At 40.4% G+C, this 24,603-nt stretch overlaps 1 protein-coding gene across 2 annotated transcripts in view; it reads left to right on the forward strand.

Annotated features, from left to right (window-relative positions):
• Positions 1-24,603, forward strand: part of ITGA9 (integrin subunit alpha 9) — a 245,759-nt gene that overhangs the window by 198,735 nt on the left and 22,421 nt on the right. For both annotated transcript variants that reach the window (XM_041122619.1, XM_030009961.2), the window contains 3 exons: positions 15,785-15,910; positions 16,520-16,639; positions 18,370-18,471. In XM_041122619.1, the coding sequence (XP_040978553.1) occupies positions 15,785-15,910; positions 16,520-16,639; positions 18,370-18,471 (348 nt within the window). The remainder of the gene's footprint in view (positions 1-15,784; positions 15,911-16,519; positions 16,640-18,369; positions 18,472-24,603) is intronic.

Raw genomic sequence — 24,603 nt, forward strand, 5'->3', positions numbered from 1 at the left:
GAAAAGTATTACCATCCCTCATACGTGGGTAGTGGTGTCACTGAATCTGTGTAAATATAGATGCAATAAGACCTTTCTAAGTAGGTTTCCTAGATTCGTGCTGTTGAAAGGTATGAGATAAATATATATATGGCTTATAGATGGGCACTAAAGACAGAATCACTGAGAAACAGATTTGGGATATTGTATGAGGCACCAGCATTGTATAGACTGAGTCAACTCTCCAACGAGACTGAATTAATTCTCCAGCCTATGTCTCATTTTCCATGGCCTCATATTTTAATGTTTTATTTAGTCCCACCTTACATGCAGAAGATCACCTTCCCTTCGAGACATTGCCTGTCAAAGGATCATGACCTGTTTCCTTGTCCCTTCCCTGGTCTCTGTGTGCTGTGGGAGAGGGTGTGTGTCTGTGTTCGCAGCAACAGCAGAGAGGTGGGAGTCTCCTTAAGAGATTTCGTCTGCCCAGATGTTGGTGTCTCCTCCAAAGTCAGTCATCCCATGTATTCCTATATGGCCAAGAGAGGAATAGAAAACTCAGCCCATCTAACTCAGGGTGTGATGAATTCATTCTAGGCATTGCTTGTTTCTCTGTGTTGACTATTCCAGAAGTCTGGGCAAAATGTCTTAGACAAGACACCTGGTTTGCATGCTTGAATTAGCAGAGGTGTACACTACCCACCAAGTGGGTAAGGGCTAATTTCCAGGCATAGTTTGTCATTATTTCTACACAGGACCCAAAGTTACACTGTCAAGGATGGGATGGGCTATGTGGTTATTTGAATAGCTGTTAGAAAAACAAGGCAAAAACCTTAAACCTTGCACTTCACTTGTTTTTCATTGCTGTTGTACCTCTGATGGCTTACTAAAGGAAGTCCAGCTGGGTAGTGTGGTCTTGGGCACTGTGCTAATAAATACTTGCAGGGTTTGTATCCCTTTTCCCCAACAATAGGTTGCATTTCCCCCCACATTATTTGACATCTTTCTTCTATTTTGCAGTTTGTCTTTGTAAAAATTTCAGACTGCTGTTGTGAGACCTATTTGCATTGCAGGCTGGAGAGTGGTAGTAGGCAAGTATGGTTTTATGAGGGATGTCTGCATGATACACTGGCATACTTTGGGTGTCATTCCAACCACTGATTTTGGGTATATGGTCAGCAGGAGTCTAATACATGACTTTTTGAACACCTCTGACATGTTAATAGATGTTATCCAAGCAAATCCTGTCTGGGATAGTGGTTATCCCTGCTTTACAGATAAATAATTGAAACACCAAATGGTTTGCCTGAGGTCACACAGGAAATTTGTGTCAGAGCCAGGCACTGAACCCATGTCTCCCAAGTCTTACTATTGTAAGACAAAAAGCATCCTCCTCTCTTTCCTCCTGGCCCTCTCCCACTGAGTTTTTATTGACTGAAAAGGGAACTAAAATCATGGAGCTTTTCATCTTTTCACAGACCAAATATACTTAAACAAACAAACAAACAAACAAAACCTAAAAGCAGCAGATCGGAATGGACTTTGGAAAACAGGTTAGAACAGCTGCTTTTCAAGAGCATTTTTGTGAGCATAGTCATTAAATATTTCCAGCTTTTGCTTATTTTGAGCTTCCCAGAATCTAGACTGCGGTAAAGGTGATAGTATCCTTTCAGGCAGTGCAGGTGTTTCTGTAATTATACCTTCATACCAATAATCCAGCCATTCTAGGTGTCAGCATTGCTGGACCTTTCAGAATAGCTGTCATTAATACAGAGGATTAGGAATTGTCATTTATCTGTAACTGAAACTGTTGATACAGCATTTGGGATTTGATTACATCATGGTTTTGGGTTTTTTTAAAGCCAATAATTCTTTTGCCACTTCTCTGATATACAATGCAGCAGTGAAATTTATGGGTGAAAATGCATAGTAAAAGCACTGGAGTTTGTGTCTCTATACCACACAGGATAGTGCCAGGAGCTAATTCCTTCATATTGACTGATTTAGTCTTTCAGGCACAAAAAATAATAAAAGGAAGAGAGTCACATATGGCCCACTGGAACGGTCTGTATCTCTGGGAGGTGTTAATAGGAATTGTTATCTTGCTGCTCTTAGAGGAAATGACAGCCCTCATGCTTCCTCTGTTCCTGTTGCTCTAAGCTTTTGGCTTTATTGCAGAAACTGCTTTAAGATTTTCTTCCAGAGAAATTCAGGTCACAGAGATGTTTTGACATTTGGAGTTCTGCCTTAGAGATGTTCAGACACTCTTCAAGGGGTCTTGGGAGTTTCTGCAGCACTTCCCCCAGCAAAATCCCCAATATATAAAGGAAACAAGTCAACAGTAAAAGCCAGAAGTAAAAGAAAATGGATAATCGAAAGAAAACTAGGAAAAAAAAAAGTGAACTCCCTCCCTATCAGAAACTTTAAACCAAAAGGAAATGCTAGAAATTTTAAAAGTTATTTTAACCAGGGAATTTCACCATTGACATTGATTTTACATAGTAGATATTCAAATTCTGCAGTCGTAAATGATATTTTGGAAGCAGATAAGACAAATTAGTACTTGTTTGTTTTTATGTGTTTTTATATTTGCTTTCTTGCAGAGGCTTCAAGCCAGGTTAAAAACATAATAAATTAAATACCTCAGCTTGTTGGTAAAAGTGTTGTGATAGGAACAGTATAGGTGATGACATAGAAGAGCTTCACCCAAACAGAGTACAGTAGAGTTAGTGTTAACAGAAATGTGTATTCTCCACTCTTCAAGCCATTGATTATATATTCTTCCACAAAGGAAAACAGTGCTCATTATACTTGTGTGTGTTTTGGTTTTGAACTGAAAGATTAGTAATTTCCTTTGGGTATCCAGCTAATTTGGAGGGCAAGGGAAGCGCTACTTGACTTGCCAGCCAAGGAGCTGCTTTCCGGGGCATCCAAAAAGATTTTCACAATGGGAGTTCCTACCAAATTAACCAGGGTATTTCCTGAAGCTGTTGATAAATTAGCAATGTGTCCAGGATTACTCTGATGCTGGCTTTATGGAACTGGATCAGATTGTTACCTTCCTATTTATTTTATTTCCAGCAAAGGTAAACACAGTTATGAGGAACGAGGGGCTAACAGTTGGAAACCGAGTTTGTCCGTTTGAACTGGAAGCCAACTGCAGTGCAAGCAGATGATCCTCACCCCTCCTCTGGAGGGACCGAGCTCTGCAGGGCTGCCAAGTTGTTTAGACTCCAGTCAGACAATTGTCACCAGAATCAAAGATGCACGGTGTTAACCCAGAGCAAGTACCATGTGCATTTGTGGGCTTTTGGAAGGAGTTATTGCTTCTTCTATTGCATGCATTGTGCAGGCCAGCAAGCACTGGTGTCTTTTAAGAGTCTCTTCAGGTGAATTAATACTGAGGATATAAAGAACTGTGTTGTTATCATCAGTGAGATAAGAATCTTGTTGGAAGGTGAGAGGCACATCTTGCAAGACAGTGTCTTCAAAGAATTTGCAGTCTAGGCGATGAAATAAAAGGGAATTCAGAGGAAGGAGGGAGAAGGAAGGAGATACTGTCCTCAATTTTCTGATGAGAAACTCCGTCCCTGCATGTAACTTTTGAAATCTAAGCATAGTAATTACTGTTTTAGTAATTACTAGTAATAGAATATTTTTAAATTACTATGTTCTCTTACTCTAGTAATTAATGGAGAGAGGGAGGCATAGAAGCAACTCTGGCGAAGCACTTGCCAGTCTCCACTGACAATATGAAAGCCACCTAGTCTCCCTGAGTTTCCCTAGGTGCCTAAGCTTAGACTTTGAGAATTATCTCCAGAGAGTGAAAAATGGGTTAAATCTCAGTCTTGTGAGTCCTGCTCCCAATAACCTTGAGTGTGCCAGTTAGTTCAAGCCCCTAGTTCCTGGTCCAGTGTTCCCATCACTTTTTGATTAGGAAGCAAGATAAAAAGTCCTTTTGTTGGAAGGACAGACGGAAGTCCTCCAGTTGTCCTGTTACGCTTGGCGCATTCAGTTCACACTTCTCCTTTCTTCTGTCTGAGTGAGTGAGACCTGGATTGTGCCTTTATGAAAGCTGGGTATCATTAAGATTTAAAAAACTAAGGAAAAGCTGAATTGGAAATGAATTAACAGCATGGAGGAGTTGAAGAGAATTCCTTCTCCAAGTTGCCTTTTAAGTTAATGGCTGCCTGAGTGTGAGACCGTAGAAAAGCTTGTCATGTTCAATAAGGAAAACTGTTGAAATAAACATTATTCTCTTCCTGTGAAGGTTGAAACAGAAAAAGTAAAATGGAGTCAGTCCCCGAGCCACAAGTCTTTCTGGCTGATGACAGGTTACATTTTAAAGGCCAGTTTTGTGTAGCAGTCATGTCATTTTTCTTCCTGACATTTGCACAGTAAAGTCTGTAAGGAGCAGGAAGACATTAAGAGGAAGAGTTAAAGCTTGCTGTCTTGCCCCATGGAAGGTCCCAGGCTGCTTGAGGGTTTTTTTCACTTGTATAATGGAAAAGAAATCTTTGCAATTTTAAAACCTTAAATGTAATTTCTGCTTATTATCTGTAGGTTGTTATCCTTCAGAATAAGAATAAGATGCTTTGGCTACTGCACTGCTAATGTTTAAAACTGTAAGCAAAGGAGGACTGTCAAAGCTCTCTAAAGTGCTGGTAGTGCGTGAGTGCTCCTTGAAGCATATGTTAAGATGGTTGGCTTACTATTGCATACTCCACGTACAGAGGCAAACCTGTATATCGTTATCATTATGTAGAAAACCCCTTGTTTGTTGGTAGCTAGTTTAAAATGGTTTAGTTTCTGTCTTTTGAAGTTTCAGGTCTTGACTCTGAAAACATATATACACAGTCCCAGCATGTGAAGATATAAATGTTTGCTGATAGTACTTGATGTAGCAAAATTTTTCTCCAGCAATGATTTATGCTGCTGCTGGTTGCCACCACTGATAGAAGGATTGTATAGGAACATTTTGGACTTACAGCAAGATTTATTTTAGCCCTTTGTACTCGTCATCCCCCCTGTAGTCTCTTCATTTCAGTGATTGTTACACACACGCTGACACATGCATATTTTGGCACCATATTTAAAGGCATAGCTAGACTGCTGGAGGAAATTATTCATTCCAGGGAGTGTATTGTACAGAAACTTGCTGACCTTCCTGCCTCTTTCACTTTAATTGCTTCTTTAAATGGCTGTTCCAAAACATTTTGCTTAGGCAGTTGGAGGTGTTCTTCCCACCCCCAGTCTAGAGCATCTCTGTGATGGCAACTGAATCTGGCTTTGTCTGGAAGCCCTGTCACTTGCAGGAGAAACTGGTGCATCTGCCTGGTCCCAGGATGGCCATGAGGGGAGTCAGGATTGTACGCCATGGTCCAGCATGGCACAGTCACCTCTAGACCTGGGAAGCAGGATCCCAAAGCAGAAAGATCCCAGAGCTCAGAAAGAGCTCTCATAAACTTCTTCCTAATATCAGCATGATAAACTGAAGCTCCTTCAGTGAAGAGGAACTTAGCTGTCATTTAAGTTTTCATTGTTATACAGGAAAGGCTGCCTGGCCATAAAATTAAGTTCTTTCCTGAGTTGGGACCTTAAAATAAATCTGAAGTGGAAAAAAAATCATGGCATTTTTGCTTTACAGGAGCCATCTGAATCACTATACAAAAGCTGTGCCTTGGTTAGAGTTCACTGCATTTACGGTGTTTCAAAATAATCTTTTCATGCATTGCTGAATATTGCCTTGAGGATAAAGCAAAACTTAACATGGCAGAAAGTTTTCTTTGACTTCCTAGTTTGGATTTTTAGGTGAAACCGGATTTGAACAACTCCTCTGACGTTTTCTATTTGTTTTGACCAAATCTAGCAATAAGAGTGCTGTAGTATTTGCATAAGCAGTGAATTTTTTTGAAAATGCTAAAGAGAATGTTCATGGAAAATACATTTTGAATGTAGAAAAGTGATTTTCTAATCTTTCAAGAAAGACTAGTACTATAAAAATCAAGGCCATTGAAACATGGAAAAAATGCACTGTGACCTATGTTTTAAATCAGACCATGGCAACACTTGACCTGTTCACTTGTGGCCTGCTCACAATTAGCTTCTAAACTAAAGAAGTGAAGTTTGTCAAATTACTTAGTTATTGAAATTTTCCAACACTCTCTCCCCCCAGAACTCATGACCTGTCAATATGATGTGGCAGTCTGATTAATATTTTGGGTCAACTGAAAACGTTGCTACTTTGTGAACCGCCCATAGTTCCTATTTTCTCGGCTGAATATGTGAAATTTCAAATTTGAAAAAGACAGTTGATTTGCCTTTTTATAAAAGTGAATTTCAGATAAAGAAAGAAGTCTTATGAAGTGAATTGGGTATACACATAAGCTCTTATCAGATTCATGAAGGAAGCAGGAGGTTTGGTAGATACCACAGTAATCAGGAGTTTTGCTGAGATACGGAAGAAACCATAAAGTAGACTTTTTGTAAGGTTCCCAACCACAGAAGGAAGCTCCTCCTGGTGAAGGAACTACTGAATGAGAAAAGAAGAGAGTCTATAAATGATTTTTTTTTATTTTTTATTTTATTTCTTTTTGAAGGAATGTAAGAATTGCATCCTTTCACCATTTTCCCATTGGTGAAGCTGTTCCTGCCAAAAAACAATGAAGAAGGAAATTCAGGAAAGAGCTGATTGAGTAATTTTTTCAACATACACGCCTCTTTTAAATTCTGATTCATAAACTAGCCTTTTCCTTCTATAAATAACATACAGGATTTGTGGTTTAAATGTAATCCGGTAAACCAAGAAAGGAAGAGTATAAACTCTAGCTCCCATTTCATGGAAGAAGGGTTTACCCCCCTGTTCCTGTATCAGAGTGGAAATAAGCATCTTCTGTTGGATTTCTCTCCCGACTTTGAAAGTACATCACTCCAGTCTTGTGCAAGGTACCAGACAGTATCAAAAGTATCAATAAACCATTCCTTGGGGGAATGAGACGTCTGAGGATGTCCTGGAAACAAAGGACATCATCTGCCTAACTTAAAATATCCCACCACCACACCGCACTCGGGAGGGTTTTTTTAATGAGGATGACTCATTTAATCTTCAAGTGTCTACAATAGGTCAGCAAAATCATCCTCTTGGAGGTCCTACCTTCTCTCCACTGCCTCTAAAGAGAGCTTAGATCTTAGAGCTGATCTTAGATACCTTTCCGATCCATTCAAATATCTGCTTTAGTGAAACGTCCCACCCAAATTGTTTGAGCCCTACAGGGAGTGTATTTATCTGCACAGTCTTCAGAACTTTTCATTCTAACATCAACACAGCCCATGAGGAAAGTCTAACAATTAGGTAAAGAAAAACCATGGGCTTACTTGTGTTTTATGCACCATAGAAAAGGCTGTAGAAGGGGATGTGCTGGAGACAGGTAGAACCTAGCTGAAGGAGCGTTGAACTCCAAGTGATCTCAGCGGCTTTTTAAATAGCGACGTACCTTGAGATCTGATTGCCACCTCATGTGTTGATTAAGCATTTCATGGTTCTTCATAGGGAGAGGAAATGTACCTGTCTGTGACTCTGTCTTGGATTTCAAATGTTAATGGCTGATATATAAGGAGCACATGAATGTTAGAGGTGAACTGGTTTCAATGTAAGGTGGTGTTCGTTCATTCTGAGGCCTGAACCTTCTGTGAACCTTGCAGTTAAATCATAGGAGTGGTCAGTCTTTTTTCTCAATGTGTACATGTGGCAGTGCTCTCTGTCTAGGGCAGAAGCTGCTGTCTTGTAAGTCAGGAACTTTAAATCAGAAGACCTTCACTTTTCTTACTAAACTGGGTAGGCAGCACTAGTTCTTGAGGGTAGTACTTCTGGGGATTGCTGCTAAGTACGTGCAAAGTGGTTGCAGGGCCAAGACCAGGCAAATGGTGCAGGATTGTGCTGATCAAACCTGGTTAACAGGTTATTTAATTAAACTGTAGGGATAAGTGCATCAGGAAAACATCTACAGGCATTGCAATCAGGTTAGCATAGATTTATGCCAAACATGCATCTGGTGTTCTCCTTTCGGCAGAAGCCAGAGCTACGGTGGAGTTTTTCTCTATGTTGATTTAATACTTCAGCATCTCCACTTTGCTGTTTAAATCTTGCGTCTCCTCATGGCCATGTAAGTTTACCTATTGTATCTATGGAGTACTGGTTTTCCTTACCAGCATTGGCCTTCCTTTGATACTTTTTTCCTGTTAGAACTTTCCTTTTCTATACCGGAAATTTGGCTTACTGAAGCTTTTCAGCACAGCATAAGAGAGTGATTTCTTGAAAGAGGCATGGTGCCCCTTGATGTTATGCTTGCTGGTCAGTAGTAGGTCTCCAGTTGGTTTTGCAATGCAAGCACAGCTGGCTTTTCAGCACTACGGTAACTAATAACTGGTTTTAGTCGAAAACTTTCAGGGGTTGTGTAAAATGGGTTAATTTTTTAAATTATTTTCTGTTGTTTCAGTGGCTCTTAAATTTATTGCCAGAATCAACAAAACTGCTCTGATTCAAACATGTTTCATTATCTGTGAATATTAAACATTTTTGGCATATGGACCAAGTACTCAGATAACATATTTACATAACTTACTTGTCTACTGTTGAAAGTCTGACCTTGTCTGGAATTTCTTGTCAGTACTCTTTTTTTCTCAGTGTGACATGTTAGATTAACTATGCCTATCAATTCACCTACTGAAGGGTGAATCAGTGTCTTTGAATCAGGACACACGTATATGTTTTTTCCCTAATATTAGGATGAATGTGTTATGGTTAGCAACAAAGACAAACAAAAGTGCATCTGTTATTTATTATCCAGTTTGCAAACTTGAACCACTCGTTAGACATGCGTACATAAATAAAACAATTAAAAAAAACTAATAAGAAAGGAGAAATATGTAAAAACTATGTGCCAGCGATTTTAGGAAGCCTACGGCCAAACTGTGCCTTGGAGCCAGCATACCCCAGGTCTGATGAGAAAGGCTTCCATTTCGGAGTTGAACAATGTTAACAATTTTGTGAAACGACTGACCTGTGTTCAGACCTTGAGCGTGTTTCCTGCAGCTAAAATTGCTGTTCCAAATACCTTGTGTCTCATGACGTTTTCCCTAAGCTTGCCCCTGCGCTTTTTTCCGTGATTGGACGTGCGTTTGATTCCATCACAAGCAATCACAGCTGGATTCCACCTTCACGCTTGCTTTGTGTCACCTTAATTCTGCTGGCTTACAGGCTGTCAATAATAACTGGTGATGTGATCATTTAGCTCAAGAGGGGAATGAGGCTTACTGGAAGAGCCTGGAAATGTGTAAGTTTTCGTATCATAATGAACTCTTCTGCATTAGTGGGAGTCTAATGTTGTCTATAAGGAATGAGCTGAAGATACACATTTGCTCGCTTGTTTATCTTGTAAAATGCCAATCATTAAATATGGGATTAGGCCTCACCTTCTTATATGCAGCAATGCAGCAGGGAGATTGTACTTAATGCTTCGTTGGAAGCAACAGCTAGTTTCCTCTTGATTTCAGTCTCATTCTTCCAAGAGACTCCTATCACATGCACATATTTAATCCCATGCCAACTGCTAATTTCCAATTCCCTGTGCTTGGTCCTCAGCTGACCTTCCCAGCCCCCTGTTTGGAAATTGTATTTCATTTCCCTCTCCCAGGTTGACAACTTGTGCAGGACACAGGGCTCTGAAAAAAATGGAGGCTCTCACCTTTGATGCATGTTAAACGGGTTGAGGTTAAGTCTAGAAGGGGCCACTGGCTTTCAGTCCACTTGCGAAGTTTATGTTACAGGCAGTATGGCCTGAAACCTTAAAATGTTTGCTAACAAACCCCAGCAATTTCTTAAAGGCCCCAAAGGCTTGCTAGAAATTACCACGTTCTGAGAGTAGCTACAGATGAGCAGGAATGGTGTTACAAGTGCCCTGAAGGTGGGGGACAGAGCTGATAGTAGAAGGGGAATGTGCTGAGGCAGTAGGGGTATTATTTCTCCTAGAAACTCCAAACCCCCTAAACCCATGGCTGACCTGGATTAGAAATGCAAGAAGTGTTTCGTTGGCAGCCCGGGGTTATCCTCTGTGTTCCCAGGGGAATGTGTGGTGATTGTCCCCCTTGCACTGGTACCGCCTTGTTGGAGTGCCAAGCCCAGCCCAAGTATTCTCATAAATCCCTACATGTGCAGGGAAAGTCAGAGAAGATGACCCCTGTGTACGTAGTAAATCCAGCATGCTATTCCCATACAGCCCTATTAAATATGCTGCAGTTTTTTAGGATGTAGTGTGTGGAGTGTACATGATGTTTTACATACAACTGTTTCACTCTGAAATGCCCTCCTGGTCCTTTTCCTTAAGAGTGGTGTTATCTGATATTAAAACTCATTGCTACTTTATGGGTTTGCCCTGCTCCGTAGGACTTTTCAAATATTCAGAGTCCACTAAAGTTGTCCTGTGGGAATTTCTTCCTTATTGCAGATACAGCATTTTTAAAGCATGAAGTAATGCACATGCTTTCTCCAGTGGTTACGTCTTGTCTCTGAGAAGCTTAGTGGTTTGTGCTGACGACAAGAAGTTGGCAGAGTAACCCATTGTATAGGCTGTCCTATTTAAACATTGTCTCTCAAGCATGTTTATGGGCTCTTTAAGGGGACAACTTCCAGTAAATTAACAAAGCTAGAGACAAACTTGTCTCTGAACATGTGGCCATTTATGGGTGAGGTAGGCAGCATAAGGGATATTCTGCCTTTCTGCATGATGACAGATTAGTAATACTATTAGCCTTTGCAGAGTTACGGTGACCTTTAGAGGCCTGTTATGCAAGGTGCCATTTACAGTCTGTGTAGTACAAATGTTCTGGCTTATATCTCTTTGTGTTTATGCATGTTGCATGTATATGCACACGTGTTGAATACAATAGGAGAATACATGTATATATGTTCATGAGTGAGTAGTGATTTTCAGTCCCTTAGATTTTGGATGCCAGCTAAAACTCTCTAAAAGATGGTGATTTCTAAGTGTCACGTGTCCACCTTCTGGAAGCAGGCCTGTTAGGTGTCGAAGTAAGGCACCCAACAATAATGTCTCACTACTGAAAATTGTAGATGGCTATTCTGGCATCCAGCGATGTTCAAGAATGCAGGTGAGATTCGAATGCAGACTGTGCTAGCTTTAATCACCCTGATATTCCATGGTGGGAATATCAGAGTGATTTTTATTTACCTCTCTTCACCTTGGGGCTAAACAGTTTGACAAAAGTGCCTTTGAACATGAGATAAAAACTAGAAAAAAATAATACACATGATGCGTTGATATTAGGTGTTTTGCAGTCTATGACAAGATGTTCCTAGAGAATGGGAACATCCCTACACACGGATAGCCTGGTAAAAAGAAACCATTGTCAGTAAAAAGTTGTGTGGGAAAATTTTACTTTTGTTCTTGATGTTGGTTTGCCTCACATGAAAGTTGAAGACATTATTCAAGATGGTCAAAGCATGCTTCATTCTAATTAGAACAATGACAAATCATAATAAATTTTCAAAATTATTTGGGTTTCCATCAGAAAACCACTCCCTTATGAATTTTTCAGCTTAGAATTGAAAATCTGAAAATGTAATTTCTTTGCAAAAAGATGATTTTTTTTTTTAATTGGAAAGGTTTTCCAGGAGTTGAAGGCTAGGATCAGTAGCTGGTAATATTTAGTTCTATGTTAGAAAAATTTTACCTGTTATCCTGAAAAAACTCATTATATATGTAGTAGTCTTGACTATATGTGAGAGCATAGACTATTGTATATAGAGAAGAAGAAAAAGTAGAAAATAATTTAAGACCTTTGAAATTATTTTTATGCCATTTTTTCTGCAATGTAAAGCTGTTCAATGAAATCTGCTAGGTCAGATTAAATATATATCTTCTAGTTTGGAGGAATTTTGTTTGGTCAAGACTGATTGTAGCTTTTTTGTTCCAGAAGGGTTTGCTTATGTAGAAATGTAACCATTCTCGTACATAAGAAACAATATAAATTCCAGGAGTCCTGCTTATAGGAATTAATGTAATATCCACACTTGTGGGTGAAAAAATTGTAAACTTGTTCTTAGCAAGCATGCATAAGGTGTATTTTGTGCACCTTCAGGGTCATCACCCTTTGCAGAAGTTCTGCTGGACTGAAGATCAAAGTGTGCCTTAGAGTGCTTCTTTACTAGCGTCATAGTTCAGTCCAGAAGTGAGCTTTTAAAGCAAAATCCTCAACCCTCCCTATGCAGGGAGCTGTGGTTCACATCGTAAAGCGTGCAAACTTTTGGATTCCTTTTGGGGCAAAAGAAACACAAAGGAGCACTTGAAGAGTGCACTTAACACTCACTTTTGGCTGCAGCACATTCAGGCCGCAGGACCAGAGTCAGAGCAAGTTAGAAAAGTATGTAATATGGACATCAGGCGCTGAGGATGCCATGCAGTTAGCCCGGTTCACTTTTTTATTTGGCCTACATTATGTGCTAATGTAGACTTTGTCTACATCTGTCTGGGTACAGATTTTAGGTAGACTTCCAGTACAGGAGGTTTAACTGTATTGCCAGTGCACCAGATCACAGATGGTTTTACGCAGGACTTAAAACAGGTAAGTACCTTCTGGAAAACAAAATGAAACAACCCTCAGCAGAAACAGCTCCGACACAGCTCCTTGGAAGTCTCTCCTTGGGACGCTGCAGGGCTGATCCTGCTTGGTACCTCACTCAGGACAGGGTTTTTATTTCCCAAGCTGCAGTCTTAATGCAGGATTTAAGAGAGACCGCCTTCTGTTCCTATTCCCCCTGCCCCAGTTTTGTTGGTTTGTTTGTGTTAGCAGTTGGACATTGATTTTTCTTTGTGGCTTCTGTGTAGTCCTTGTATGGAGTACAAAAGCAATGCACATCTCTTTCCACATCCTCTGCACTGCTCCAAAAACTCTCTTCTGCTATTTCTGTGAGATGTGAGATCCCAGGTCCTGGGAAGATCACTTTGGGGGTAGTCCTTTTCTGTTTATAGGCTGCTGAGACCACATGGAAATTTCCAAAAAGCTCTAGTATGTCACGTACCCTGAAACTCCAAGACTTTGTCATAGAGCCTGGCTACCTACTCCATTTCAAAGATTTGCACAGTTCTTGCATCTATAAATCGTGTTTGCTCATGCAAAGCCCTTAAACTTTGCCAGAAACTTTCTTCTCTGTGTACCAGATTATGGGGTTGGTCACAAGGAGAAAAACAGGTGGCTGGGGTAGCACGATGTTTGAACAAGGAGAGGGTCACACATGAGGCCAAATCCTGATTTGGATTTCAGAGGTGTAGTTCAGTCTCAGCATAATGCAGGCAGGAGCTTTGTGCTAAGATTTTATTTAGCAGGTTGATTTCTTACAGCTGAATTTTTCATTGAAAACAAAGCTTAATTAAAAGTTACCATAGTTTTGTCTGACTGGTTGACTGAATCTTCCCTTTATGCATGTAAAAATTGAGGAAAATAAGAGATGGTGTGAAATATAAGTGTCTGACAGTCACCTTAACAAAACAAATAAACAAACAAACAAAAAAACCAAAACCCAACTGTGGCCTTTGGAAAGGCTGGATTTTCTTCTATCTCAGCATGATCCATCCATTTCAGTTTTCTTGTTACTTTTTTCCAAGTTCTGTGGCTCTGCTGTTTCTAAGAGTGGTAAAAGAAACTTGAGTGCTTCTCAGCTGCCTTGCATCCTTTCCTGCCTACCGGCTGTCAGCATACACTGATAGATCACAGATACACAGATGAATACAACCTAATTTCTGCCTGGTTGAATTCCCCCAAATTCTGCAGGCCAAGTAGCAGTTTCTGCCTTCTTCTAGGAAGTGGCATCTTCCTTTGGCTACTAAAACAAGCTATAGGTGACCTGATGGTCTGTTCCAGAGCAGTGCAGGTGACAGGAGGTGATCAGTCCTTGCACGTGTCCCTCCTAACACTGAATTTAGTAGCCACGTTGTGTGGGATTGCTGCACAATTGGCAGAGAGGAAAGGGTATTTCCAAGTTCAGACATAGTCCTCTGGAGGTGCCTTTCTCTGTTTCAGCTAAAGTGTTTTAAAAAGGACAAGATGTAGCCAAGCTTCAGTTTAAGAAAAGATGATCATTTGGAGAAGAAAGGACCAGATTTATGTTGCTTCCTGTCAGGTAATTCCTTTTAGTCTTGTGAGATATTTCTGCTTTGGTTTGTTCTTACATCGTATTTGTACAGGATGTAAAGCAGGACTATTTGGAGAGTACGCCAAAAGCTGGGATAGCGCAGAAGCTCCTTTCTGTATCTCTTGCATGAATCTAATGACATCTGTCCAAATGTCTGGTAATTCAAACTTTCAGGAAGAAAGAGCAAGTACTGAATAGATCTTGACTCTTTGCTGTTCTTGATTTAACATAAACCTTCTGGTTGATCTGGATCTAATTCCCATGTGAAAGTTCAAAGAAAATAAATGTCAGTGGGCTTTGTGAATCTCTCACCTACAATAAATAATGAAAACTCATTCCAGGTGATCTGGACAAATGGAGAACCTCATAGTCTTAATTTTCAGTTGATCCCAAGGAGACTGTAAACTGTGGGTAGCTACCTGTGCCTGTATCTGTTGGGAATGTAAGGACAGATTATGTAGACAGGTTATGAATACGTACTTCAAAGAACAGATTATGAAGAGCTTGTGGGCCAGTGAAGCAGAAAAGATGTATCTTATGAAGAGACATAGTCGTCACTTGTCTGGAAGAAGCATTTAACATCCAGATAGACCTTTGCCTTTTTTGGAAATACTTTGGTTAACTCAGATATAAACTGTTTAATGCATAATCAGACTCAGAGCATGCAGTAATTTCATATCTATAGCAACTTTATTTCTCCCTCTTTCAAGGATTTGTGATTTGAATAAGGTACAAGTTTTCATCTTCTCAGAGTAGAGGATGTAGGGAGGTCAACAGCAGGATGTGTAAGAACGTCACTTGGTGGTTTGGGGGAAAATGTCCCTCTCTCTCACTCTTACAGGTTTTAAGGATGGTGGCAGGATGAATTTGCTGATACTTTGTTGTCATAGTTTGTATTGAATGCCAATAGATTTTCTTCAGTGAATATTCATAAGCTGCAAAAAGTGATAAGAGTTTTCTAGTGCGAGGTTATCTTGACTGAAGAATATTTTATCAAAGCTTGGTATGTTTCACTTGCTTCAAGCATCTACTTCTCTGCACAAGTGAAGAAGCTAATGATACAAAAAGATTATTTTTGTACTGTTTATGCTGAAGGTGAAAGAACAGTTTTAGTGTCCAGGCGTGTGCATTTACACAAAGATTTCATTTATCTCATTAGTTCTGATATAAACTGTGAAACAGCCAAGTTGGCCAAAGCACCAAATAATACAGTTACCAAAAAGGTAATACACAGGGTAACACTATTGACTTAAAATGCTATGTGGTGATCTATATCTTTTGCTGAGATTTTTCTCCTCTGTCTCTGTCTCCAGACTTGCAGAACACAGACACCTACATGTGAGCTAGGTTAGATAAGTTCATATCATATCCAGTCAAGAGAGACAAGCATTTCCAGACCGTGGTCTGTCTGGCTGACTTTAGATACTTCTTTAGGATTATTTGACTCCTGAAGCGCTCGTTTCTCCCTTTTGACTGTTAAAGGGAGTCCAGACAGCCAGCTCAGATGTAGGTGTATTTTTATGGGCAGGCTAATGCCACCTTCTTGTGTCATTTAGTTTAATTCAGAATAATAATTGTGATTTGTAATTGTGCTTGCAGGTTGGTCAGGACAAAGGAAGCTGTTCTTTTCACAGAAACCCCAGCCCATGCATTGTTCCTCAAGAGAATGAAAATATTTTCCACACAATATTTGCTTTTTTCACAAAATCTGGCAGAAAAGTATTGGTAAGAAAGTCCACTAATGGCAAACTCAAACATACAGTGTGTCTTACAAAAGATTTTGCGTGGCTTAGCATGAAGTACTCAAGCATATAGTTAATTATACAGCAACTGTTTGGTGCATGTATACTGATACTGATGTTGTGCTGTGGGGATATTTAGTGATTTTAATTATCCGATTTTTAAACAGAAATGAGAAGTTTCAGGAAGTGCAGCAGGGAGGGAGTTGCCTGACATGGCAGCGCGCACGTGGTGACCAGAGCCCTCGCTCCCATGTTTTGTCAAAGGCACGTGGGGCAGCGGGGCCCTGCACCGTGCCCGGTGCCTGACTCCCGCAGAGGACTGATGTGCAGCAGCAGCCCTGCTCCTCCCAGCCCCGGGCACTCACCTAGCTCCGTGGCTCTGTAGAGGGCTGAATTTTACCTGGCTTGCTTTCATGCAGGTCTCCGTATCTAGCTGTCTCCAGGTCTTGAAAGTGGATGCTATTTCAGTGCAGGAGTGCTGTATTTTAGCAGTTTACTATGTAACTTAGTCAGCTGGTGTGTTTGCTATTACACAACTTGTCACTGAATTTTTTCCTCCTTTGCCTAACAGCTTTTTCCGTATTTCCTGTAGGACTGTGAAAGACCAGGCAGGTCCTGCTTAATTATACGCTGCAACTTAAGCTCACTAGCCAAAGCAGAGTCCTGTGATATAAGTATCTACACGCTGCTGAATACTGAGATACTGAAGAAGGTATGTGCTTCCTTTGTAATTTGTCTTAAATGCCAATTTAAGTATGCTTATGTGCGCCAATGGACTCAAAACTTGCATTCCTTCCTCTCTTTACTAGTGTGTTAAAAAAAATCATGGTGTCAAAGAAAACAGATCTATTTATCAACAGCATGTATGGAGGTGTTAATCCTAGTTCTTACCCATTACCCATTAAGACAGAAATAAATTAAGTTCAGAAATTTATACATTGAGAAACAACAAATGAGGCCCCTAATTTTATGCATGGTGTTAAGGCTAGAGACTTCTGAAAGTTAAATTGATTTCTGGAAGTTTTCATTCTGAAAAATGAAAAGTAGAGTAAGTGCATGTAAACTGTGACCAACTATCTATCATTCCTTCCATGTAAACAGAGACGTGGCAGTTTTTTGTAATTTTTTACTTCAAATTATTATTATTCAAAGAAGATACATCACGACCATATTAATTCTGAGCTTGACATTTGTGACAAGAAACAAATGGTTGCAAGTTAATTCCTGTCTTCTCTGAAGCCACTGAACGAGACAGCGAATCTTTTAAATTTCTAGTGATTTACTGCATTTTGCCCTGTTTTCCTTTACTTAAAAAAATGCTGACTGTGTAATTGTGGCAAGATGCTATAAGATTAGGAGGGTGTAAGGTAATCAGAGGAGAAAGCTGATAACATGAGCCTACTAAAATAAACCTGTCTTTGATAGCTGCTAGATTGAAAGCATTGGAGAGAGCCCTTATTAGAAAGCAGTTCCTAAAGCAATTGATAGCCCTGAGGTTTTCCAGATGAAACCAACCAATCTGCTAATGTTTGTTCATATTTGAAAACAGGAAATATAGGCAAGGCCAGAAGTTTCAGGGTTTTGTTACATGCTTATAGAAATGCTGAAATATGTAAGCAAGTAACTGAGTGCACACAAAATGTGCTTCTGCGAAACTCAGTCCTGGGAAAAGCCAGGATTCATCCTGTCTGCTGGGTCCTTTCCAAGATGACCATTAGCAACACTCCTTTAAGAGACATACAGTGCTTACACGTGTCTTTGGGTCAGTATCACCAATGCATACCATTTGCTACTTATGTCCTACCCTCCCCATGGTGAACAGCATACAAATGCCTAACCTATAAGTTGAAATGGCAGCTTATTGGAATGTGCCTGTTAAAATGCACTGTGTAAAATATAGGAGAAATATATATTAATAAGGGGAGGTGTACATTGAATATTTAAGATATTTGCAGTGCACAGATTCAAATAATCAAGATGTTTTCACCTTGGGAAGTACTTGAGTTTATCCAAGGTTTTGTATATCTTTTTTCTGTTCACTTGAAAAACAAATAGGAACTTTTCTTTGATATTGAGTTAATATTGAACACTTGGTTAATATTGAGCCTACCTGTGTTGATTGGCAATGTTCTGTCTTTTGCTTCTGCGGTAAATGTGGGAAACATTAACAGGCCAAATACAAATGGTGTGTTTAGAGTTCAACATACCTGATTTTGTTTTATTCTGAGATAATGTGCTCGGTTTTGTTTGTTATGAGCATAAGCTATCTTTTTTCAAAGCAGGGTCTTAACCAGGATAGTACTTAACTCTCAGCCCAGGCTGCACTAAGCATTGTCTAGATGTGTTTATTACACTGGCAAATGTTTGATGTTTTTGTTTGGGGGTTTTTTGGTGCTTTTTTTTGCACCCTCAAATCCAACTCTTCCTCTTTTTACTTCTCAGGACAGCTCATCAGTCATCCAGTTCGTCACGAGGGCGAGGGTACGGGTGGACCCTGACCTCAGAGTTGTGGAGGTGCCCAATGGGAGCCCAGAAGAAAAACCAGTAAGTAAATAAACCTGAAGAGAAAGGTTTCCTGATGCCAGTGGGCTGGAGATCATTGAGAGCTCTACGCAAACTAGAATTTGTGGCTGGGCTTGGGCTGGGCTAGCCCATGAGAGTGCCCAGACTTTGGCTAGACTAGCAGTGCTGTGAACTGTGCTTCTGCGGCTTTGCTCTCTGTGATAACCATGCCATCACAGTGAATGATGTTATGTGGAGCAGGAGGTTCTGTGTTGTACTAGCCAAAATTGTAATACCCTTGAGGTATTTGTGCAAAAATTAGGTTTAGCTTCCTGTTCTAGGGTTAACATCTGCTTTAATCTAATTCAGATTTTCCTTGAAAACCTAGCAGAGACTTGAAATCCCAGCAAAGTCTTTTCAGGTGTGCCAGTATGAAATATTTAGAAGTGTTAATGATATTTTGGGAGCTGTGAAAATGGGCGAGGAGGTCTAAACTTTCAGAGGTTCATTTAACTGTTCAATTGTGCTGAGCTGGTGGAATTCATGTATGATCTGATACTGCATTTTTTGTTGATCTTCATGAGGCTGGATTGAAAATTGAAGGGGAAATATTAAAGTTCAAGGTGAATTCACTGTATAGTTTTGGCTGTAAGTACAGTCTACTGGAGAACGAGGAGATGATGACTTTGGTTGCCTACTACCAAGTTGCCTAATACTTATGCATCAAAATTGAACAGGGGGGCACACCCAAATTCAGCTTTCTTTTTGCCTGGTGAAATTTTAAAGTTTCATTTCTTATTTCTCTCTCACGTGAGAATCAAAGGTAATCTGGACTACTTTCAATTTCTCCTCTTGCTGTGTATTTTTGGAACTTGATCTAGATCCGATCTCTCAGTTATCTTTTTATCCCCAATGACTGTCATCACCACTAGCCCATGCAACCATTCTTTCATTGACTCTGTTTCAGTGAGTGCTGTTGAGGTTTGAGTGTGAGAGCATTTAGTCCAACACACTTTTGGAAGACACTGATGTCCCAAATTAAAGCACTTATCTCAGAGATACAGGATTTAAAACCCTACGGGCAAAGAAAGAATTGAACTTGCATCTACTTGCTACCTTCAGTCTGAAAGTAGAGACACCAGTACAGTGACCGTCTTCTCCACCATCATGTCTGCGACCCTAGACTTACCTTCTATTTTATTGGACCTGTCAGAAAAATAAATTTTTTTATATGACAGGACCCCATTTTTTCCCTTCTGTTTTATTTTCTTTGTCAGATTTCTGGACCATTCTGAAGAGCATTAAAAAATAGGCTTGGCAGCTGAAATAAAAATCATAGCTAGCCTCCCCTGGGAATGTGCCTTATAAGGGACCTGCAGCTCTGATTGTTAATACATTACTTGATCTCTCTTTAGTTCTACAGCTTGCACAGAGCAAATCTTGCAATTTTATGGCAAAATTTCATTAATGACTGAAGTAACACCTGACTGTGATACCCCTGCCTCAACTGAAATGGAAGAAGCCAGGATCTCTCTGCCAAATATTTTGATCTGTAAAGGGTTTTAGAATCTCTCAGAATGATAAGCACAATGTAAAATACGTGGGATTACTATTTTTTAATGTTCAAAATTTAGAAATGCTTTTATCTAGGAATGCAAGCTCTGCTGTACTTAATTGTTATCTAGTGCTTGGAGAAAAAAAAAAGAAAACAAAAACCCCCCCAACATTGTCCTTTTCCTGTTCCCGGAAAGCCTTTCATCAAGCCTTAAGTTGCAATGATTATAAAGTGCACTGTGTGTCCTGGAAAGCTATATTAATCTTCAAAAAAGAGCTTGCTCCTAGTTCCTGGGAAGCCCTAGCTGTAAAGGAGCATGCTTGACGTTGTAGCCATGTAACAACAATTTGTAATTCCAAGTCTTTTCTAATGTGAGTGCCATTTGCTCTCTCCTTTATGCTATTTCCATATGTCTGTTGGCTTCACTATTGCTGTATGTTTTGCATAGGGTCATGTTGAGGGAAAAATTTAAGACATGTGGTTTGGCTCAAGGTACTCATTTTTCCCCTCTTCTCTTTTCTTGTGGAATGCAGAAGGGAATAGTACTTGTTGCAAGCCACAGCTATTCAGCTGGACGCAGAGACAGGAGAGAGAAAATGTCTTTGTTCATACTCCTCCTTTCCTTTTTAAAGCTTATCCTGTATTCTTTTCATTGACCATGGACTGCTGTACCATGTCTGTTTGGATAACAGCTCCTTCTGAACAGTTGCGCATGGGTTTCCTTTGAGTCTATGAGTTTATGAAAGCATTCCCTAACAATGAAAAGCATTTTCTCAGACACTTTATCATGGTAAATTTGAAAAGGCCTTTTTGCTTTCCACAGCTAAATGTAGACTTATTAGCACGTTTAAATGGTTCTTTAGAAGCAGGTGCCCTTAATTCACTGGGCACTTTTGCAATATAGTGTACAATATCAGAGTGCAAACTATCTATAAAGAAGACAAAAGGAAAAGGAAGATTGATATTTGTGATGCTAGTGTAAGAGTACCAGTGGTGGCAGGACCACCCATATAAATATCAGTTATGTCAGAAACTCCAGTAGATGATTTGTAAGGGAGATGCAAAAGCTTATGTAAGTATCTATAAGTTGGGTAGCAGGCTGTCTTTGAAATGAACCCATTTTTTAAAAAGAAGCATTTATGCAATTTTCAGAAATCATTTGTCTGGATTTGGATATGGTTTCATGTGATTTGGAATGATATATTTTCTGTCTCTGGTTACAATAGGCTGTTTGAACTCTTATATTGGACAAATCACGTGAAGAAGGTGAGCAGAGTTTGGATTTGGCTCTGTGGTGACAGTTGTATTAACATGAGTGTATATTGGCTGAAACTGATGGCGTGGTATTTTCAGGAAGCATACTTTCTTTTCTTTAGCATATGGGTTTCTCTGAAGCTTTGGCTCCCTTCTTCTCTGCATGTGAGGCAAAACCAGCAATAAGCTCCATGAGACCACAGTGGTCAAATACCAGATCCAAGGTTTCACATCCTGTGCTCGCTGCTCGTGTGCAGCAGGAGGAGTGCTCTTATGGAGCAAAAGGACTTTCCTCTGTGAGTGCCAATGTGGAGGGAAGAAGAGGCTGGATTTCACTGTGTCAAAGCCAGCTGAATGCCTCTGAGTCTCCCTGTCTTGAAAGTGAGGAAATGCAAAGCTGAATAGCTGAAAGGGGAACTCCAGATAAAATGCACACAGCTCCTGCAACAAAGTGCCCTGTAAAGCTGAAGGCTGCCATATAGCTGTCTGGTGCTGTCAGGTCAGCACAGGTAGGCTTCATCAAGCCTTTGAACCTTTCCCTCCTCCTGGGTAGAGTTCACTGTTCTCTCATTTTCAGCCCAGTCACACCAGGTTTAATTCCACACAGGCAAGTAGTTGCCCTACAGGGATTTTTTTTTTTGCTCGGGATTTAGGTATGTTTGTGTTTGCGATGATAAACAAATATATTTGGGGGAAAACAACAACAAAAGAAAAACTTAAAAAAATGAAGTTTATTGTTGCGAAGACCTACAAGGTGTTTTTGAGAGGTCTTTATATGCATATTTATATGCAGAGAGATTTAAATGCATATTCACATGCCTAAGCTTTAGCCGTCTGCCTGCGGCACAGAGGATTCCTGACTTTGACCTGTTTTCCATGTCTGCGTTGGAAGGAGCAGCCTGTGGTACTAGACAGTGCTCATGATGTCCTGGCCTTTTTTTAATGCACATGGGAATATCTCTTCCACTCAGCAACCCACCACCCCCCCTCTTGCCTTTTAGAAACACTCAGCATTTTAAGCCACCTGTTCTCTCCAGCTTACCTTTGAGATGGGCGCAACATCCTAGCCTGGCTAGAGCCAGATACATGCTTCCTCCAGCAGCTTTGCGGCCTCCTTTCCAGTGGGTTGTTTGCTACCTTATTGTTTTCACCGTGTTTTGTTTTTCATTTCGTTGATTTACCTTTCCATCTGTTGCTGTAACAATCCCTTTATAGATTTTCTTGTCTTTACAGTGCAGTCTGGCAGGTAGGAACACACACTTGGGTAAAGGAATAGATCAATACACAACAACAATAAAATACAGTTAATTTCCCAGGGATAGAGACAAGCGGGTAGCATGGATACCTCAGGTTTGTATTTTTCAAGAACTTCCAAGGTTTTTCTTAGTATATGTAAATAAATACATATATATAAAAAGGGATGCATATACATACATGTACAGATGTATAGGAGAATAGTGTCTTTACTGCAAGTCCCCCCAGGTATAACAGCACTTGAATGGACAAGTCAGGCAGCAGTGCAATGTGGTTTGAAACACCAGAAATATTCTGGGTAATAATACAGAAATAAAATAGGATCTTTTTATAAGCCCGTGCCTTCCATGGTGCTGTGGTTCATGATACAAGTGCATAAAATTCATTTAGTGTGCGTAAGCAAAAAGAAATGAAAATTTTGCAATTACGTATTCCTCACCAGATTTTGCTGAATTATGTTTCTTGTCTTTCTGAGTCCCAGTGCAGCAGCATGTGCCTATTCTGCAAAGGGCTTCAGCACAGTATGAACTTTTAAGTATTTGCAAAATTCCTACTCAGTTAACTTCTTAACTTCTTGCCTACACACTTTACTGAAATAGGGTGTTTTAAAAGCATTAAAAAATATATAAAATTCTGATTCTTTTCAATCTGTTCACTAAGACTATCAGAATATAGCAAGTGTTTGGTACAGATAGAAGTGGAACTGGTAGGTGTCCTTGTCCATGTGGGTTCAATATTTCAGAAATCAGTGGTAGGGTGCAGATCTCTTCTGTTATTTTACAGAAAGGCAGTTACATTGTATAAAACCTGATTGACATGTGAGCTACAAACAGCTAAACGATAAGCTACGCTGACTCCCAGGCTTTCCCACTCTCAGATCGCACAAGTACAGTGTGAAATGCAAAGGATAAATACGAAACTAAAACTCCTCATACATTGTCAAGACAACTGTCTTTTTTGTGGCCTTTGGCTGGTGTTTCATCAGAATCTGAAAACAAGCCTGTAATCCACTCCATATTTTATGACCGTTGCATGTGCTTTCTCTGAACCAGACAGCTGCCACCCCCCACCGCCCTCTCTGGGATGCTTTCCCGCTCCCCCCCCCCACCCCCTTATCTTCTGTATCAGTCACCCTTATCACTCCTGTCTTCTCTATCGGTCAGGGCTGTGGGAAGTGCCCTGTGCTGGAGGCTGCCTTGTGCTCCCCAGTGTGTTGGCTGCCCTACAGGGGCTGTGCTGCTGGGGTGGACGGGGCGAGGGGTTCCAGGTTCGCTTGAGATTGGCTTTCAGAGACTGCGCGATGGCCAGCGGGTCAAGCGGCAGGTGGCTGATAGCACACTTCTCTTTAGTAATGTCACCCTCTGCCTCGAACCTCTCCCCTAGGATGACTTGCTTCCCTGGCCTCCCACCACTTACTGTACTGGTTTTTGCTGAGACTCCTGATGTGTGATGTACACTGGCTGTCTGCTCAGTCTGGTTTGATTGGGGTTTGGCTCGGGTTTTTTGTTGGTGGTTGCTTCTTCACCAAAACTCATTGCAGTGGCTGCGTATTAATGCAGGCAGACTTTGAGGGCTTGAGAGGGATAAGGACATTAACATGTGCAACTTGCCTGCTCCTCTCCAAACCACAAAGCCATGAACAGGGTTTTTTTATGCTTGTATGTTGATTCCAGACTGCTAGAAGAAACTGGATAGATAAGAAGCTGTTGTTGCTCTCTACCCTTATAGCTCGAGCTGTGCCTGCAAAAGCTACAGCCAAGCTATTCTAGCCAGTGTGCTTCAAACCTGAAATGTGGGGCTCTTGGTGTAGAGATGATGTATAATTTGATCTCTGCAGCTATTCTTGGCTCTGTCTTTTGGCAGCTTGAAGGACACGCGGGTCTATCGTGCTGGAGGTTGTGTTAACTTTTACTCTCTGAGTAGCGGAGAGAAGGTACCACCTCATTTTGCATCCAGGGACTGCTTGAAAGGTCTCTTCACTGAAGTTGGCAATACTTAAAATGTTGGGAGGTTTTTTTCTTTTAGAGTCAGAAAGGAAAATAACATCAGTGCCTTATCATCTAAGAAATAGTCATCTGACTTGTGTCTGCAAGATGGATGCTAACCATAGC

This window comes from Aquila chrysaetos, chromosome 3, assembly GCF_900496995.4.
Source record: "Aquila chrysaetos chrysaetos chromosome 3, bAquChr1.4, whole genome shotgun sequence".
Classification (NCBI taxonomy): Eukaryota; Metazoa; Chordata; class Aves; order Accipitriformes; family Accipitridae; genus Aquila; species Aquila chrysaetos.